Genomic DNA, 13,446 nt, shown 5'->3' with positions numbered 1-13,446 from the left:
CATAATAGCAACTATAAAAATGAAAGGTCAGAAAAAGAACAGCCAGACCAAGTAACACAAGCCCATGATCCCAGTATTTACCGTTAGTGCTAAAGGTTTGCCTTGATTTGGGGATCCTGAAAAGTGGGCTGGAGCAAGTGGGGGGCAGGATGTCAGGATGGCCCCTCAAGTGCTAGAATCTCTAACCGTTTGCCAGAGTTACCTTAAATCCCTCTAGTAATGACTCCTCTTTGTATTACTCCTGGCCTTCTTTTCAAGGCCCTTCATTTATGTCTCTTTGACAGCGGTGATGTTCTGCAGATGTTCTGTCATTCACACACCACACTGTTAGTGTATCTCACAGTGTTCAATTCAATAGCTAGCTGAAGTACAGATGCAGAGACAAAGGAGAGTAAGGAACAAAAACAAGGGGCAGGGGTGTATTTTTAGAGTGGCTCTATGTACCTTTGAGTACGTTGGAATGGGTAGGAGAAGCCCACCAAAGACAGCTTCACCGCATTTTCTCACTTTGTCTTATGTTGCCTAAGTCGGAGCGCTTAGACTGAGCCAAACCAAGGATAGCGAGACATCTCCCAAGTGAGAATTAGTGTTTAGGATCTAGACGGACAACATCTTAACTTCTGAGATCTTTCTGGAGGCAGCGTCCAGAGGTGGAGAGCCTGAGGCTGAGGGTGAGGAAGAAGGCTCATGTCACCCTCCAACTCAGATTCCTGGACTGACACCCTTCCGTTTTCTCCCCATTTCCCTTCTGCCTCTTTCCCCTCGGCTTCCCACAGCTCTCAGGTATTCCTGGAAATCGACAACCGCCAGTGTGTCCAAGACTCAGACCAGTGCTTCAAGAATACGGATGCAGCAGCAGCTCTTCTGGCGTCTCACGCCATCCAGGGGACCCTGTCGTACCCCCTTGTGTCTGTTGTCAGTGAGTAGCACTGGAATTAAGGGGAAAGTATGGGGAGAAAGGTGTCACTTGCGGGCAGAAAGAACAAGGCATAGTTTACAATGTGCGGCTCTCTATCTCTCAGGGCTGGTGAGGTCAGAGTTGTTCTCTGAAGGAGTGTAGGGGGAATACTGAGAGTTGGATGTTTCATTCATCACTTTTCTCTGTCTCTCTGCACTTTCAGGTGAATCTCTGACCCCAAAACGCACCCAGCTTATCTATCTACTTGCTGTTGCTGTTGTTATTGTCTTGTTTATTATCCTGCTGGGGGTGATCATGGCAAAACGAAAGCGTAAGCATGGCTCCCTCTGGCTGCCTGAAGGCTTCACCCTTCGCCGTGACTCCAGCAATCACAAACGTCGTGAGCCAGTGGGACAGGATGCCGTGGGGCTGAAGTAAGGGAGTCTGCCAACAAGCTACCCTTCACAGTAATAATGAGCATGGATAAGAGGAAAATCAGATCTTGTTGAATCATGATTTTATATTCTGAGCTCTGGCCATGCTGTGTTATTACGCTTGACCATGATTCGCGATGCCTACTGAGTGGCTATAAAATACGTGTCTGGATGCTTCAATTCTGTACATATAATCACAGTGGTCCTCAGCTTCTGTGATGAGGCAGGCACACTTTTGTTGTCAGCTCTTGATTAGTGGGAAAGGAAAGGATATTTCCTCAGGCGATGGGATGTAATATTACCCATTTTTCCTGGGCCAAAGGCCCTGAAAGTCTGACCATAGCCACGAGAGTGTGTGATGGTAGAAAAAGTATTGAAAACTTCTATGTTCGTTTATGATATAACATCTGCCCTTATTTTACACCTTCATAATTCCGTCACATCAGAAATCTCTCAGTGCAAGTCTCAGAGGCTAACCTAATTGGTTCTGGAACGAGTGAACATTGGGTCGACGATGAAGGGCCCCAGCCAAAGAAAGCCAAGGTAAGCTAGCCATGGGAGAACCACCATTGTTATCCATTATCTGCTCACTTTTCGTGTTTCTGTCCTTTGCTATCTAGAGCGTCATGAATGGGAGAAAAGGGTGATATTCTTTACATGTTGCCCAGGCAGAGGCTATCCTAGGTTGTCTGAAAAAGCAGGAATCTCTAGGTCACTGGTGGCCTTGGGTTAGCTGTGTAAGTTTTTCAAAAAGAACTCTTTAAAAATAATAAAACAAAGATGCTTCCTTCCTCGAGTGTCATGCTGATGGTACTTGAATAAGGACTACTGTGTGTAAATAGCAATTTCCTTCATGGCTAGATCTCTCCCTTATCCTCTCTGGGTACTTCTCCTTCTGGAAGGGAAGGTGGAACTAATCAGTGGAAGAGAGCCAATGACCACTGAGTTCGGAGGCTTCAAAGCTTGAGCCCTGGAAACTAAAGCCATATAGAAGTAAGAGGTAAACAGTAGGCTGAGTCTGACATGAAAAAGGAGACCATTCACCCGTAGATATACATGGCTGGGATGTGCACGTATCCAAGGATGGTCTAAATCAGCTTGAGGAGATAAGTGCTTGAGGAGTACAGGCATGAAGTACACCATGATGGTTAAGAACATTGCTTTAGCTCCAGTCAGAACTGGATTCAAGTCCAAAACTCTGGCACATTACTTAACCTCTTTGTGTTTAATTACCTTAATCCGTAAGATAGGGAAAATAATAATAATTCTTTCCTCTATGAGTTTTGTGTGGATTAAATACAGCAATACGTGTAAATTGCCTTCCCTATTTTCTGTCACATACTAAATACTTCATAAAGGGCAGCTGGTTTTAAAATTATAATAATAATAATAATATTCAATAAATACTTCCTGAATGCTTGCTCTGTGCTGGGCACTGGGTTAAATACAGGGTACAAGGAGACAGCCTTGAGCAAGGCTTGTTCCCTGTTGTGAGGAACCTTTCAGGGAGCGGTAGAAACTGCCGTGTAGTGCCATGTAAATACTTAACACATGCTCAGTTAAGAGGAGTGAGCAGAGGGTGCTCTGGAGGACCAACAAGAGGAATTAGAGTCTGCTTTCTACTTGAAGGGTAGACAGGAGTTAGTCAGACAAAGAATTGGGAGAGACCATGGCAGGCTGAAGGAACAACATAGGCAAAAGCCCAGAAGCAGGAAAATGGTGCTTTGGGGATCTGTAGATGGCATGTTAGGTAGGTAATATAGGTGACGCAGTAAGGCTGAAGCCTAGAGTATGGGATTGGGGAGGTTAGGAGAGTGGTACAGATGATGCAGGAGAGGTAAACAGGAGCCACATCATGAGAGCAGTGGGAAGCCAATGTGGATAATAATCTGGAAGGTTCGATAGGAGGACAGAGAATACTGGGTGGGAGATTAGAAGTGATGGGAGACTCTGGACTAGCTCCTTGTCTGCAGCTCCTGGCGTGGGCCGGATTGATAGGGAGAGTTGTCTTCTCCTTTCAGGCTGAAGATGAGACTTTACTTTCAGAAGAAGACGATCCCATCGATCGACGGCCATGGACACAGCAGCACCTTGAAGCTGCAGATATCCGTAGGACACCATCGTTGGCTCTCACTCCTCCGCAGGCAGAGCAGGAGGTGGATGTGCTGGATGTGAACGTCCGCGGCCCAGGTCAGCACCTGCAAGCCTCCCCTTTCTCGTTGTGCATGCCTGCCCTGGCTTCCACCTTATCCCTGTGTTTGTCCCACTTGGTGATATGCTCCCTTCTGACTTCACAGATTGGAAATCGGCTTGAGGAAATGAATGTTTAAGGAACACAGGCTTGCAGAAATTATGAATTTATATGAGGAAAGAGGGAAGGATTTCTCATTGCTTCACATACAGCATGCTCGACAGCAAACAGACTGATTATTTGGGATAGATTTTAGTAGGACAAAAAAATAATATTCCAAAGCAGAGGGATAGAGAATTTGTTTAGTTCGTACCTTCGTGCACATCGTTTATTAATACTGGCTATTTTTAAAAGTTGTCCAGTTTAAAATAACATAGCACTTAGGAACTTGAACAGGAAAGCTTGTTTAACGTAGAGAATAGCTGCTCTTTACAGAAAGGATGTTATCCAGGAAAAGTCAATTGCCAATTACCACAAGAATCACAGAGTTTTTTCACAAAAGAATAATTTTCTTCACATTGAACAACAATAGGGTTAATGGACCATTAATGTCCTTCCCCTCCTCGAATACTTTCTGGAATTTTCCCTTCCTCTAGATGGGTGCACCCCACTGATGCTGGCTTCTCTCCGAGGAGGCAGCTCAGATATGAGTGATGAAGATGAAGATGCAGAGGACTCTTCCGCCAACATCATCACAGACTTGGTCTACCAGGGTGCCAGCCTCCAAGCCCAGACAGACCGGACTGGTGAGATGGCCCTGCATCTTGCAGCCCGCTACTCGAGGGCCGATGCCGCCAAGCGCCTCCTGGATGCAGGTGCAGATGCCAACGCCCAGGACAACATGGGCCGCTGCCCTCTCCATGCTGCCGTGGCAGCTGATGCCCAAGGTGTCTTCCAGGTAAAGAACATGGAAAGAGCTGGTTCCTTATGGATCTAGTATAGTTTCCCTTTATTAAGGCACTTAACATCCCATTACATTTGTTCGATGATTCTTTGAGAGAATAAGGCAGATGATAGAGTCCTGCTTGCTGGAAAGGAAAAGGGAAAGCAGGAAAAGGGAGGCAGGCAAACAGACTTGACCATTTACAGCCAGGAAACCATAGAGCCAAAAGCAGATAACACCAGTCTTCTGATTGTTAATCCCTGCTTAGCGTTGTTTTGTTTCTGACGTGGCAAAATGCATACCATATGAAAAGATCAGATGGGAGTGATACCTGTTATGAAGCCTCTGACTAGTGTCAGCTTCTCCCTCTAGATATATCTGACCATATGGGCTTCCAGCTGCTCCTTGGCGGGTTTCTTGACATGAGTTCATAATGTATCCCTGATGCCCTATTATTCTACCCTGATGGGGAAATTGGAGGCATGCTGTATCATCTTAACCTAGACACCATAACTGAGGTTGTGGTATTTTCCCACATCCCTCTTTTTGCTTTAGAAAGTAGAAGTACCTTAGTTTACATAGCCATTGTAAAGCTTGAGCACCTACTTGTATTTTCGTTCATCCGTTTACTCCTTCATTCATGCATTCAACAAATATTTACTGACTGACCATGGTAGAACCGTGGGCACAAAGATAACAAGACATTCCCTGTACTCCAGGGACTTACAGTGTAGCCTCAGCTCTGATGCTGTTATTTCTTATCTTAGCTTCATTATTTTTTGTATCCAGGTGACTCCCTTTTCTGTGCTTTCTCGTGTTCTAGATACTGATCCGCAACCGAGTAACTGATCTAGATGCCAGGATGAACGATGGCACGACACCCCTGATCCTGGCTGCCCGCCTAGCTGTGGAGGGAATGGTGGCAGAGTTGATCAACTGCCAAGCCGATGTGAATGCAGTGGACGACCACGGTAGGGATGAGAAGCAGGGGTTCAGCTTCCTACCTGCAAAGCAAGCCTCTGAGGAGGAAGATTGTTGCACGATCCTTAATGAGCTGTCCCAGATCCGAATCCACTGAAGATTCATTCAGTCATTCATTCTTCCTTTTACCATATTGAGTTCAGAGATCTGAGACAGTGGGAGGTCCGTAGATGAAGCTGGGAAGGGATTTTTGGTGAGGGTTCTCAGATCTCAAAGCAGGTCTATGGAAGGTTTCCCTGTGTACGTTCCCAGGCATACCACTCTTGAGATGAGGATATGAGAGCCAACTTCATTGTGGAGGTGAGGGTTGTGAGATATTCTAACTATGCGTTCTGGCCTGTAATAAATAAGTAGGTTATTGCCTTCAGTGTGTGACAGGGTAGATTCTGCCATGTGAGGGATGTGGTACCATAGACAGATGATCCTTTTACTTAGAGGTCTTCTGGAGGCAAGGCAGCCTGTACTGAAGTATTTCTAGAATAGGGGAAAATTAATAGAATACTTGGGTTTTTCCTGTGGGCCCCCAGAGAGAACTGGCTTCCTACTGCCGTCTGAGAAGTTCAAGGTTTCCTTGTACAAATCCTGATGCTTCCCGATAGTAAGAGTAGGCCATGTCCTTCTGCTCTGTCTGCTTATAAAAATGTTTTGTTTGTTTTGTTTTGTTTTTAACTTATTTTGTTTTTAATTTTGGCTGCGTTGGGTCTTTGTTGCTGCACGCGGGCTTTCTCTAATTGCAGCGAGCGGGTGCGCGGGCTTCTCATTGCGGTGGCTTCTCTTGTTGCAGAGCACGGGCTCTAGACGTGCGGGCTTCAGTAGTTGTGGCTCGCAAGCTCTAGAGCGCAGGCTCAGTAGTTGTGGCGCACGGACTTAGTTGCTCTGCGGCGTGTGGGATCTTCCCGGACCAGGGCTCGAACCCGTGTCTCCTGCGTTGGCAGGCAGATTCTTAACCACTGCACCACCAGGGAAGCCCTAAAAATGTTTTCTTCCTGCAGGAAAATCTGCTCTTCACTGGGCAGCTGCTGTGAATAATGTGGAGGCGACCCTTTTGCTGTTGAAAAATGGGGCCAATCGAGACATGCAGGACAACAAGGTACAGTCTGGGCTCTGAGCTGGACGGCAGGCACAGCAGTGCCTCAGAATATAAGGCCTTCGCTTTTCTCCTGTAGCTCCTCTTGTGATAAGGATAGACAAAGATGGAAGCAGATTGGAACTTGGTCCAGAGAGCTGGAGTGCTTGTATTGGGCTTAACCAGGGAAGTGTCAGGATTGACCCTCTGCCTACTCAGTACTCAGTCTGCATCAGGCTCTCCTGTCAATAACTTTGGTGTAGCCCTTTCTGCCTTTCTCTTCTTTGACATTTCCCTTTCTTCTGGTCTTCATTCTGTTCACACTCACTTCCTTTTCACTTGTTTGTTCTTATTTGTTTTCTTGATACTTTCTCCCCCCTGTTCTTGGGCACCATGATGCTTTCCTGTTTGCTTTTCTTCCTCTGAGTTTTATGTCATGTTTCCCCTCTCTTGCTCATCTTATCTTCTCTCATTCATTTCCTCTTTTCCCTTCTGTTAGTTCTTTCTCTCAGATGTTTTGTCTCTGCTTTCTTTTACTTTCCCTTATTTTTCCCAGTTCTATAAATGCTTTAGGTTCTTCCCCTCATACCTTTCTTATTTCTACCTGTTATTCCTTTTAGAACCCTATTTTGATAAGCTCAGTACTCTTTTAAGTGAATTTCTGGCTTGGGGACATGCTTTATCTCACGTGTTCCCCACTAAGGAGATGTAGCACTCAATGGGGCAAAATTGGTTCTTGGGGAGGGGTAAAATAATCTTAACTTTCTTTATGTATAAAGTCCAGATATCCCTTCAGTACGTAGGTAGTTATACACTTTATCTGTGATATTAAAATTTCATGCGGGAAGGAAGTTAGGAAAAAATGTCTAAAGGGATGCTAACAAACAGATTGAGAGACACTGCTGTATTCTCAAGAGTGTTATTAAAATGTGCTCTGTGTGGGCCTTTTCTGTAGGAAGAGACCCCTCTGTTTCTCGCTGCCCGGGAGGGGAGCTATGAAGCAGCCAAGATCCTGTTAGACCATTTTGCCAATCGGGACATCACAGACCACATGGATCGTCTTCCCCGGGACGTGGCTCGGGACCGCATGCACCATGACATTGTGCGCCTGCTGGATGAGTACAACGTGACCCCAAGCCCTCCGGGCACCGTGCTGACTTCTGCTCTCTCACCTGTCATCTGTGGACCCAACAGATCTTTTCTCAGTCTGAAGCACACCCCGATGGGCAAGAAGTCCAGACGGCCCAATGCCAAGAGTGTTGTGCCCTGTAGCCTCCCTAACCTTGCCAAGGAGGCCAAGGATGCCAAGGGGAGTAGGAGGAAGAAGTCTCTGAGTGACAAGGGCCAGTTGTCTGAGAGCTCAGTGACTCTGTCCCCCGTTGATTCCCTAGAATCTCCTCACACATATGTTTCTGATACCACATCCTCTCCGATGATTACATCCCCCGGAATCTTACAGGCCTCACCCAACCCCGTGTTGGCCACTGCTGCCCCCCCTGCCCCAGTCCATGCACAGCATGCACTGTCTTTCTCTAACCTTCATGAGATGCAGCCCTTGGCTCACGGGGCCAACACTGTGCTTCCCTCAGTGAGCCAGCTGCTGTCACACCACCACATTGTCCCCCCAGGCAGTGGCAGTGCGGGGAGCTTGGGTAGGCTACATCCAGTCACTGTCCCAGCGGACTGGATGAACCGTGTGGAGGTGAATGAGAGCCAGTACAACGAGATGTTTGGTATGGTCCTGGCTCCAGCTGAGGGCACTCACCCTGGCATAACTCCCCAGAGCAGGCCGCCTGAAGGGAAGCATTTACCTGCCCCTCGAGAGCCCTTGCCCCCCATCGTGACTTTCCAGCTAATCCCCAAAGGCAGCATTGCCCAACCAGCCGGGGCTGCCCAGCCTCCATCCAGCTGCCCTCCAGCTGTTGCAGGCACCCTGCCCACCATGTATCAGATTCCAGAAATGGCTCGTTTGCCCAGTATGGCTTTTCCCACTGCCATGATGCCCCAGCAGGAAGGGCAGGTTGCTCAGACCATTCTCCCAGCCTACCATCCCTTTCCAGCCTCTGTGGGCAAGTATCCCACACCCCCTTCACAGCATAGCTATGCTTCCTCCAATGCTGCTGAGAGAACGCCCAGTCACAGTGGTCACCTCCAGGGTGAGCATCCCTACCTGACACCATCCCCAGAGTCTCCTGACCAGTGGTCAAGTTCATCCCCCCACTCTGCTTCTGACTGGTCAGATGTGACCACCAGCCCCACTCCTGGGGGTGCTGGAGGAGGTCAGCGGGGACCTGGGGCACACATGTCTGAGCCACCACGCAGCAACATGCAGGTCTATGCATGAAACACTCTGCCTCCAGCGTAGGGACAGAACTATCGTAAATGCTGCTGAGGAGCAAATGAAGGTCGTCCGGGAGAGAAATGAAGAAATCTCTGGAACCAGCTTCCGGAGGCAGGGGAGAGGAGGTGCTCTTATCTTGTAGATGATGCAAAGGAAGCAATTTTATTAGCTTCACTGTGTATCTGCAGGGTTTTGGGAGCCGGGAAAGGACAAGGCTCCTTGTAATCTCTTGCCCATCAAGCCCAGGTTCATGGAATTGCAAGATGAATACAAGACTTGGGACCGTGTTTCCTCTCTTCACTGTGGGCAGCAAGATTGACGCCTGTTGTAGACATTCTTGCAGCTTGGACTGTATTTTCAGCCTTGGGGGCTATTGCTATATCCATGAGAAGATTCTATAGTAGAGTCCTATTGGGAGTTGTGCCCTGGAATTCTGCCGGAATTGACCTATCTTCTGTTCTCATCCTTGGAAAGTCTTTCGACTTCACTTGGTGCTGTAATTGTTGCACCTCTCTGTGGCTGGAACCCCACCTGCATGTTATAGGGCAGGACCTTTGTGCTTTTAATCATTCCTGCTCTGGAAAGCACCTGCAGCCTTCTTTTCCCAGTGTCCCTAGGAGTCTCACGGGGTTTACTTTTATGGTTCTCAGCAGAAAACTTTCAAGTATGTTTCTTTAGAAAATGGACATAGTGCATTCTCCTACATAATATCATTCCTAAAATAAGAAGGGGAGCAAAATATTTTTCTTTGAACCCATTTAGGGGACCAGGACCCCATTCAAGAGGCTGCCCCTGAATTCTCTTGCCTGCATACAGGATTCCTACAAACCTTACCAGGAAGAAGAGTAAGAATCTGTTGTTTTTTCCATTTGTGGGCCTAGTAATTGTGAAGGTTTATCCTTGGCAGTGTAGGTAATATGAGCCCTTCAAAAACCCAAACAGACAAAGGTTTGGAATGTTGGAATGACCAAGAGATAAGGTAACTCATGCAAGGAGTGGTTACCCACTGACCCATCCCTGCCAAGCATTCCATTGACTGCCAGTGTGAAACACATTTGTTCCCTGATATTAGAACGCTCGGCCTGCTTCACTCACACATCCAGCAGATGAAGATCATCTTAGCTGTTGAGCCTTCCCCTCCACATATCTCGAAGAAGAAAATGTCTCAAACGATGTTCCCTCGCTGTTTAGAAGTGAAATTTCCTCCACACAAGGGCCCCCCGTGACAGTCGTCTTCCGCTAGTCAGATGGCTGTAGTCTCTACTTCCTGACATTCCTTCTGATCCCAGGCCCCTTCACCCAGCTTCCCTCCATACTGTGGGGTCTGATTACTGGTGCACCTAGTAGGTTCTCACTGAACACGTGGGTTTTCTGTGTTTGAGTGTGGGAAATAGAATGTTGGCTTACAAGAAGGTTGGAAGGGGAGGAACTATGAGGTAGCCTTTGCTATTTTTTGCTACCATTTCTTTTCCTTTCAAGCAATCATGAGATTCTCTGTTAGGGAACTAATGTGGACACTTATCAGGGACCTCTTCCTTTCATAGAGTCACCTTCTAGATGATAATGGACAGTTACAGACTCACTGTCTTGTCATCCTCCTGTTCAGATGGTGATTGTATCTCACCTGAGTCTGCTTCCTGTATTTGTGGTGTTGGCAACTTTTTTGACCCTCTGTCAAGGACGAAGCATTCTAGCCAACGCTAGAAAGAGGAGAAAAATACTTTTCTTCCTCTTCTGCCTGAGTCAGCTAACAACTGGTCCTGTCTCCACACTGTTACTTCCGCCCGGTGCTATGATGTCATGGCACATGGAAAATTAGTTCTTCTGGGTCCGTTTTGTAGATATTAATAGGTGGTCTGCCTACTCTGTGTTGGTTTCGATAGTTTTCATTCCTGCCTTGCCTGGGAGTATTCATCAGTTCTTCCCATTTACCTGATTTATCTGTCTGTGACTTCGTATGGAAACCCTGTGTGTCTGTTCGCATGGAATTGTACAAAGGATTTTGCCAGTCCTGCCCCAGTTCATTGAATTAAAAAAAATTTTTGTTTTTCCCTGATATAAGCAGATTGTTTGTTCATTTGTATTTTATTCTCTCACACGGCAACTCTACCAGCCCCTTTCATAGTATGTAGTATTTTATCATTCTAAATGGTGACTCTTTATCCTTGGATGCATTTGTTGATTCACAGGTGGGGAGAACCTATCTACATGGATCACTGTGGACCCCACACATCTGCACTTCTCCGTCATCCCGTTCCAGCCCCTCTTCCTCAGAGTGTCAGCCTCTGATCCAGTAGCTTGATCCCTTGTAGCCTTCTCCATCTGCAAGCACACTGTAGGCCTAACTTGCTTGTTCCTCTTTGGGTTTTGGGGAAATGAATGTGAAAGCTGCCATTACAGACAACAGGCTTCAGTGATGAGGAGGAAGACACTGCCTTTCCAGAATTTATCAATTGCTTAGGTTGTGAGAACACTTGAGTTGTATAGTACCTAGTAAAAGAGAAGGTAAGATGGAGAATCACTTTCTCACATGGGTGCTGAATTGGAGACTAAGTTTGTATGGGATACAACTTTTATGCCAGGTATAGGTCACCCTCTGTGCCCCGCACATTCTTGTTTTATCTTTATGAATTCTTCCTTTGATTCCTCTTCTGTCTGCCTTTGGGGATATGTTTTTTATTTGTTTGTTTCTTTTGTATTAAGTGTCATTTTCTGACTTACATATTGGTAAGGGAGGGAGAGGTTTGAGGGAAAGAAAGACTGAGAGCTAAAGATTTTATGTAAGCAGTCAGCTATGATGCACAAGTCCATTATATCATCTTATTAAATTTGCTAGTTCATAATTCTTGCATAAAAAAGAACCAAAGGTGTAATGTTCTGTTGGCAGGTGGTTTTGGGATTTTGGCCTTAACTAATATACTGAATGTATAATGACTGTTTGAGAGGACAAGTTTATATGCCCTGAGGCTCCCATTCATAACTGCTTGGTACTGTGGCTTCTTCCTTGTGTACATTTCTCATAAAAGTGATACGATATCTGTTTGTATGAGAAACCCATAACCAGTAAAATGACTGCATATTCCTGACTATACATAGTAAGGAAAATGCACAATTTGTTTTTAATTTTCAAAGTTTCGTTCTAAAAGTAGTTAAGACGAAATTTATATGGAAGCATTTTTATCACAAAATAAAAAATGTTACATGTCAAGCTCAATGGGCACTGCAGTTTTTATTTTCCATTCTTGCATCGCTGATCTTGCAGTGATTTACCTTATGATGTCCTAATTGCTGAGAGAGAAAACATGTTCTTTTCATTCTGAATCCCACGGAGCCTAGCACTAGTCTTTTTTCCTTTCACCAGGCAGAGAATAAATAAATGCTTTTGAGGAGAAAGCTTCTGCCAGATAGGAAGTATCACAAGATTGAGTTACTTCACTGTGCACTAACTGGTGACAAATGGACAATGTCTCAGGACAAAGTGCCTTCCAGTGGAAATGTAGAATATTTGCTAAAGCCAGAATTGGGATTTGGGATATAACTAATAAAACCAATGGTGCTATTAACTTAACTAAACCATTAGTTTCCAATATTATTCCTCTTTAAATTTTGTATAGAGTTAAAATATACAGCTATATCATGTTATTTTGCATAATAAATGTTACCAAGTTCATTCATACATTTACTTGTCATCAGTAAGATGTTTGAACACAAATACTTGACATTGATGGTATATATGGCATTTTAAACACAATTGATATCATATACTGGTTATCCTGAGTGTTATCATTTTATATAAAACACACTTGAGTCCTCATGTTGGGTTTTGACATGGTGTAAAGAGAAAATGAATTTGAGAGCTAAGGAATGTCTCGCCCAAGTCTGGTTCTCTACAGGCTGGCTTCTCAGAGCCTCTCAGATTCTGTGGCAACAAAAATTTGCTCCATGGAAACCTACTTCAGTGGATCTGGGCTGTCCATCACATCCTATTACTGCAACTGCAAGTGTAGAAACCTAGTGCTTGATCATGCAGGGACTATGCAGGGCTTTCCTAGGCATGAAATGCAAGAAGGGAGAGCAGGGCTGGAGGCCGAGGGCTGCCATATCACACAGCTGGAACAATAGACTTGGACCCCAGGCCATGGTCACACCAGGGGAGGGACTGGGCTTCCCTGTCATGCAACTAAAAGGCCTCACAGCTCAAGGAGAGGGGGTGAATTCTTTTCTCAGAACATGATAATAGACCAACCGTCTTTAATGTCTGCACACTGTGATGGTGTGATGGGCAATAGGCAAACTACAAGCCTGTTACTGCCTCTGCTTCCAAGTTCTCACAATAAACACTGCCTCAGGCTTGCTGCACGATATTGAGGTCATTCACCTCGTTTGGTGACAGTATTGTTTTTCTCTTTACACTGTGCCACGCGGCTTGTGGGATCTTAGTTCCCCGACAAGGGATCAAACCTGGGCCTGCGGCAGTGAACGCGCGGAGTCCTAACACTGGACTGCCAGGGAATTCCCTGGTGATAGTATTTCTAAAATGAAATATGAATCAGGTGCTTGCAAAAGCCCCGAAGAGAGAGATGGTGCGTGTGAAGTGTGTGTGTGTGTGTATGTGTGTTTGTAGGTGTGTGAATGTGTGTGAAACAGTGAAT

The 13,446-nt window shown here is 45.8% G+C and overlaps 1 protein-coding gene across 1 annotated transcript in view; it reads left to right on the top strand.

Moving 5' to 3' along the window:
• The window catches only part of NOTCH2 (notch receptor 2), a 177,826-nt gene extending 165,823 nt beyond the window's left edge, over positions 1 to 12,003 (top strand). Inside the window, exons 27-34 of the mRNA XM_060028014.1 lie at positions 777 to 919; positions 1,122 to 1,332; positions 1,779 to 1,875; positions 3,354 to 3,522; positions 4,120 to 4,421; positions 5,230 to 5,377; positions 6,380 to 6,477; positions 7,409 to 12,003. Of these exons, the coding sequence (XP_059883997.1) occupies positions 777 to 919; positions 1,122 to 1,332; positions 1,779 to 1,875; positions 3,354 to 3,522; positions 4,120 to 4,421; positions 5,230 to 5,377; positions 6,380 to 6,477; positions 7,409 to 8,797 (2,557 nt within the window). The 3' untranslated portion in view covers positions 8,798 to 12,003. The remainder of the gene's footprint in view (positions 1 to 776; positions 920 to 1,121; positions 1,333 to 1,778; positions 1,876 to 3,353; positions 3,523 to 4,119; positions 4,422 to 5,229; positions 5,378 to 6,379; positions 6,478 to 7,408) is intronic.
• The last annotated feature ends 1,443 nt before the right edge of the window (positions 12,004 to 13,446 follow it).

The sequence above is a fragment of the Delphinus delphis genome, chromosome 1 (assembly GCF_949987515.2).
Source record: "Delphinus delphis chromosome 1, mDelDel1.2, whole genome shotgun sequence".
NCBI lineage: Eukaryota > Metazoa > Chordata > Mammalia > Artiodactyla > Delphinidae > Delphinus > Delphinus delphis.
The sequence above is the reverse complement of the archived record's forward strand: the minus strand, read 5'-3'. Positions and strand labels throughout refer to the sequence as shown.